The 6609-nt window shown below is 44.9% G+C and overlaps 1 protein-coding gene across 1 annotated transcript in view; it reads right to left on the bottom strand.

Annotated features, from left to right (window-relative positions):
• The window catches only part of itgb8 (integrin, beta 8), a 22962-nt gene that overhangs the window by 12214 nt on the left and 4139 nt on the right, over nt 1-6609 (bottom strand). Inside the window, exons 3-5 of the mRNA XM_070436389.1 lie at nt 3840-4016; nt 542-648; nt 171-310 (exon numbers count right to left, since the gene is read on the bottom strand). Of these exons, the coding sequence (XP_070292490.1) occupies nt 171-310; nt 542-648; nt 3840-4016 (424 nt within the window). The remainder of the gene's footprint in view (nt 1-170; nt 311-541; nt 649-3839; nt 4017-6609) is intronic.

Raw genomic sequence — 6609 nt, 5'->3', positions numbered from 1 at the left:
GTTGGTGTGTCTGAGTTGGTGTGTCTGAGTTGGTGTGTCTGTGTTGGTGTGTCTGAGTTGGTGTGTCTGAGTTGGTGTGTCTGTGTTGGTGTGTCTGAGTTGGTGTGTCTGAGTTGGTGTATCTGTGTTGGTGTGTCTGAGTTGGTGTGTCTGAGTGTGTCCCACCCTACCTGCAGGGGTTATTTATCTTAGAGGGGTGTACATTGATGTAGGGGGAGACAGGTTTGTCAACGAAGGAGCCGAACCCCAGACGCAAATCACTGGAATGTTCTCTCATACGGTGGGACAAGGCTACGCCCACCGTCTTCAGCTGCACCAATAGGGAAACATCAGGGAGATTTACATACTGTACACCCAACCAATCACGGTAAAGAGTAAACAATTACCTAGTCAAGGTAAAAATACAAATGTCTTCATAAATCAATCTATTTCAGCTGAAATCGTATTAAAGTTTATTTCGATAATTAAAAGTGCTAAGAGTTGTACTGTAAAAACATTATACTTTAGATTATGTAGCTAATGTAGCTAACCAGTCACTCACCTGGTCCAGGTTTTCCTGCATGGATGCTGATACGTCCACCAGGTAGTACAGATCAACAGGATACCTCTCTAACTGCTGTACTGCTACTATCACACTGGCCTCAGCACCTACACACAGTGTCATGTTTATTTGGAATAAAACAACCATTGGAAATATCACTCACCAGAGTTCTTGCAATGAACGCAGTAGTAAAACTGGGAAATAAAGCTCAGGATAGGGCTGTTGTGGTGACCGTATTACCGCCACGACGGCAGTCATGAGTCATGACCGCAGTACAATTCCATGTGACCGTTTAGTCATGGTAATCTCCTCTCATGCACTCTGGACATGCTTTGGTAGTACCCAACTCACTAACAACCATCAGGTCCTAATGGCCTGGTACTCAGGGCTCTATTGTTCCTCCATCAGGTCCTAATGGCCTGGTACTCAGGGCTCTATTGTTCCCGCATTCAGCGTCCTAATGCCTGGTTTACTCAGTGACCTGATGGAGGAAAAATAGATGGAGGAACCTGATGGAGGGGCTCTATTGTCCCTCCATCAGGTCACTAATGCCCTGGTACTCAAGGACCTATTGTCCCCCATCAGGTCCTAATAGGCCTGGTACTCAGGCTCTATTGTCCCTCAATCAAGGTCACTAATGACCTGGTAACGCAGCGACTCTATTGTTCCTCCATCAGGTCCTAATGGCCTCTGGTACTCAGCGGCTCTATTGTCCCCCACTCAGGTCACTAAAGGCCAGAGGTACTCAGGCGCCTCTATTGCCCTCCATTCAGGTCACTAATGGCCTGGCTACGCAGGACTCCATTGTCTCCTCCATCAAAGGTTTCCTAATGGCCTGCGTACTCAGGCTCTATTGTCCCTCGCACTCAGTCCAACTATGGCCTCGGTACTTCAGGGCTCTATGGTCCCTCCATCAGGTCACTAATGGCCTGAAACGCCAGGACTCTATTGTTCCCCCATCATGTCCTAAAATGGCCATGGTACTCAGCGACTCTATTGTCCCTCCATTCAGCGTCACCAATGGCACTGCCGTACTCAGGCGCTCTATTGTTCCTCCAATCAGCCGTGCCTAATGGCCTCGCGTACTCAGCTCTATTTTCCTCCATTCAGGGCACTAATGCCCTGGGTACGCAGCGAACTCTATTGTCCCTCCACTCAGGTCCTAATGGCCTGGTCACTTCCAGGACTTCCATTGTCCCTCCATCAGGTCACCAATGGCCTGGTACTCAGGGCTCTATTGTTCCTCCATCAGGTCACCAATGGCCTGGTACTCAGGACTCTATTGTCCCGACATCAGAACAGCTGTGTACCCTGAGGCAAGTAACAGATCGCAAGCTTTTTTTGCTACTTTCTCAAATCATCAATAGTCTGTAGTCACATCATGCAGCCTATAAATGTTTTGATTTCTAAGACATTCTAAGGTTTGTATCATTCAGAACAAAAGTTGCCAAATAACTCTAAATCTAGCATATAGGACCTGTTTCAAATGATCACTTTTACCCTTAACATAGCCACTTCATATGAACACTGGCTCCAGAATGGGAAAAATATCCTTTCTATTTTATTCAGTTCAATTATATTCTTCTTACTATAAAATCATATAGTATAAAATAATGGCACGGGACTTATAAGCATATCTTATCAGCTAAATGAACAAGCCTACCTACTGCCTATAGCATGGCACATAGCCAGATAACATACAGTAGGCCAACTCTTATTCTGTTCTTCTGAAAAAAATAATAATCATATCTTAATGTTTCTTTAGACCTGACTAAAATAAATATTGGATTCATTGTGATGGTGTATATTAAATGTATTTATTTGACTTTTAAAAATATATATGTTCCAAAGGCATGCATCAGTGGCTTATTTGCAGCTTGTATGTGTGGAGGCCTGGAGATGCTAAATGTGTTTATGTTAATTAACGGTCAATTACTGTGAGACCAGCACTCTTTTGCATGACAATAACGGGCTGACAAAATTTCATGCCCTAGCTCAGGACAATATATACAGAACAAAAATATAAACGCAACATGCAACAATTTCAAATATTTTACTGAGTTAAAGTTCATATAAGGAAATCAGTCAATTGAAATAAATTAATTAGTCACTAATCTATGGATTTCACATGACTGCGAATCCAGATATGTATCTGTTGGTCACAGATACCTTAAAAAAAGGTAGGGGCGTGGATCAGAAAACGGGTCAGTTTCTGGTGTGACCACCATTTGCCTCATGCAGGGCGACAAATCTCCTTCACATAGAGTTGATCAAGCTTTTGATTGAGGCCTGTGGAATATTGTCCCACTTCTCTTTAATGGCTGTGCGAAATTGCTGGATATTGGCGGGAACTGGAACACGCCGTCATACACGTCAATCCAGAGCATCCCAAACGTGCTCAATGGGTGACATGTCTGGTGAGTATGCAGGCCATGGAAGAACTGGGACATTTTCAGCTTCCAGGAATTGTTTGCAGATCCCTGCATCCCTTATCATGCTGAAACATGAGGTGATGGCAGCGGATGAATGGCATGACAATGGGCCTCAGTCATGGTATCTCTGTGCATTCAAATTGCCATCGATAAAATGCAATTGTGTTCATTGTCCGCAGCTTATGCCTGCCCATACCATAACCCCACCGCCACCATGGGGCACTCTGTTCACAATGTTGACATCAGCAAACCGCTCACCCACACGACGCCATACACGTGGTCTGTGGATGTGAGGCCGGTTGGACGTACTGCCAAATTCTTTAAAACAACGTTGTAGGTGGCTTATGATTGAGAAATTAACATTCAATACTCTGGCAACAGCTCTGGTGGACATTCCTGCAGTCAGCATGCCAATTGCATGCTCCCTCAAAACTTGAGACATCTGTGTCATTGTGTTGTGTGACAACACTGCACATTTTAGAGTGGCCTTTTATTTTTCCTAGCATAAGGTGCACCTGTGTAATGATCATTCTGTTTAATCAGCTTCTTGATATGCCACACTTGTCAGGTGGGTGGATTATCTTAGCAAAGGAGAAATGCTCACAAACAAGGATGTAAACAAATTTGTGCACCAAATTTAAGAGAAATAAGCTTTTTGTGTGTATGTAAAATTTCTGGGATCTTTCATTTCAGCTCATGAAACATGGGACCAACACTTGTTGCGTTTATATTTTTGTTCAGTGTATGTACAACATACAGCAAATAACTTGTAAAGCGGACATACATCAAGACGTACAGTAAAACAGGACTATGTGCAGTCCACCATTCAGTGAGTTATTCAGTGGCAGCTATACTCTGCCCCTCACCTGGTCTGAGTGTGAGGGTGATCTCTCCCGGTGACACCTGAGTACTGCTGGTCGTAGCATTGACCTCCACCATGACCTCTGGATGCTCTATGAACTCTAGACCACACCCCCTTCTTGCCAGGTTCCCTACCAGGTCGCAGCGCTCTCCCACCTCCGCTCCATCCAGGAAACCCTGTTAGGGGTCAGAGATCAGGGGTTGGAGGTCAGGGCTCATACCTTTCTCTCTGCACGTTATATCAGGGGTCAATTCCAATTTCAAATCACTCCAGTCAGGAGAGGTGTACTATATAGCAAGTGTAATTACACTGTAACTAACTATGTAAGTGAAGTAGTGATAAATAGCTAAGTTATTACCATAATTGCAATTCATTTTTATTGCAATTCATTTTCGATTTTCTTGAACTGAGATTTTAATCTCCTGAATTGCCTGAATAGAAACAGAGTCAGTTGACTCTGATGTTCAGTTGTATAACTGGAAATAGAAGTGATTAAACTGAGGACGTGGGACTGTGTGAGTTGTAATTATTGTTTAGAATCTAGGCAGTGCCTTGCAGTGACATTACACAACACAGACAATAATCCCAGTATGAAACACACTTCTGTGAGTTGGACTGTGTCAACTGTGTCATGGTTTAGGGCTTTAGAGTGGCTGGTCAAAGAGGATTACAGCCCTCTGAAACACTGGTACTACTGACACAAAACAACAGCCCTCTAAAACCCTGGTACTACTGACACAAAACAACAGCCCTCTAAAACACTGGTACTACTGACACAAAACAACAGCCCTCTGAAACACTGGTACTACTGACACAAAACAACAGCCCTCTGAAACACTGGTACTACTGACACAAAACAACAGCCCTCTAAAACCCTGGTACTACTGACACAAAACAACAGCCCTCTGCTTTGAGGCGGTAAGAGAGAGAGAGGGGGGGCACAGAGAGAGAGATAGAGAGAGGGGGACAGAGAGAGAGAGAGAGACAAGAGGGACACAGAGATAGAGAGAGGGGGACACAGGAGAGAGAGACAAGGGGGACACAGAGATAGAGAGAGGGGCCACAGAGAGAGAGAGACAAGGGGTACACAGAGAGAGAGAGAGAGAGACAAGAGGACACAGAGATAGAGAGAGGGGCCACAGAGAGAGAGAGACAAGGGGACACAGAGAGAGAGAGAAGAGAGAAGACAAGAGGGACACAGAGATAGAGAGAGGGGACACAGAGAGAGAGAGACAAGGGGGACACAGAGATAGAGAGAGGGGGACACAGACAGAGAGAGACAAGGGGGACACAGAGATAGAGAGAGACAAGGGGGACACAGAGAGAAAGAATGGAGAGTGAGGAGTAGAGGCATTCACATTAGTGTAGAGAAGGTACTCTCTCTGACATGTCAGCAAATAGATTAGTGACAGGGACATTTGTGATTGGTAATTTAAAACTTCTACAGGCTCTGGCTCTATCTCTGTGTTTAGTCTGTCATAGATACGCACACACACACTTTTCATACACCCTGTTGATAACCCTTTCCTGGTGGTGTGTATGTGTGTGTGTGTGTGTGTGTGTGGTGTGTGTGTGTGTGTGTGTGTGTGTGTGTGTGTGTGTGTGTTGTGTGTGTGTGTGTGTGTGTGTGTGTGTGTGTGTGTGTGTGTGTGTGTGCGTGCGTGCGTGCGTGCGTGCGTGCGTGCGTGCGTGCGTGCGTGCGTGCGGCGTGCGTGCGTGCGTGCGTGCGTGCGTGGTGCGTGCGTGCGTGCGTGCGTGCGTGCGTGCGTGCGTGTGTGTGTCTGTCGGTTTCTGCCTTAATCCTGGGTTCTTGTAAAGTACTACTCTGACCCAATAAGTGACCATGAGTACCTGTAAACTAGGACATCACGACCTCCTGAAGACAGCACACACACACGCACACACACACACACACACACACACACACACACACACACACACACACACACACACACACACACACACACACACACACACACACACACCACACAACACACCACAACACACACGCATAGATACATACATACATACACACATATACACTTATCATTACCTGGGACACTGGTCTTGAGACCTTGAGTGGGTTGGCTCACTGGTGCGTGAATTGGAAAGCACCCCCCCCCACACACACATACACCCTGTCTCGGAGTGGGGTACTCATTCTGAAAACTCCTCCAACATACACTGTCAGTTTCTGTTAGTACAGTCTATTGGGTCTGTTGTTAGGAAAGTCCCTGTATGACTGTGGTTTAGAGGGACTTAACAGAACCAGAGGTTGAAGTGGGCCGGAGCTGACCACAACGGAGAACTCAAGGGCGGGTTTCCCAGACACAGATTAAAGTCATACTCAATTGATCATGCCTCTTAGTTTGGACTGCCTCTTAGAATATGTTTTACTGCTTGATTACAGACACCTCTTATAGACTACGTTGTACTGCTTGATTACAGACACCTCTTAAAGAATATGTTTACTGCTTGATTACAGACACCTCTTTATAGACTACGTTGTACTGCTTGATTACAGACACCTCTTAAAGAATATGTTTTACTGCTTGATTACAGACACCTCTTATAGACTACGTTTACTGCTTGATTACAGACACCTCTTAAAGAATATTTTTTACTGCTTGATTACAGACACTCTTATAGACTATGTTTTACTGCTGTATTACAGACACCTCTTATAGACTATGTTTTACTGCTTATTACAGACACCTCTTATAGACTATGTTTTACTGCTTGATTACAGACACCTCTTAAAGAATATGTTGTAT

Source organism: Salvelinus sp. IW2-2015, linkage group LG31 (genome assembly GCF_002910315.2).
Source record: "Salvelinus sp. IW2-2015 linkage group LG31, ASM291031v2, whole genome shotgun sequence".
Taxonomy (NCBI): domain Eukaryota; kingdom Metazoa; phylum Chordata; class Actinopteri; order Salmoniformes; family Salmonidae; genus Salvelinus; species Salvelinus sp. IW2-2015.
Note: the sequence above shows the minus strand (reverse complement) of the source record. Positions and strands in the feature narration are given on the sequence as shown.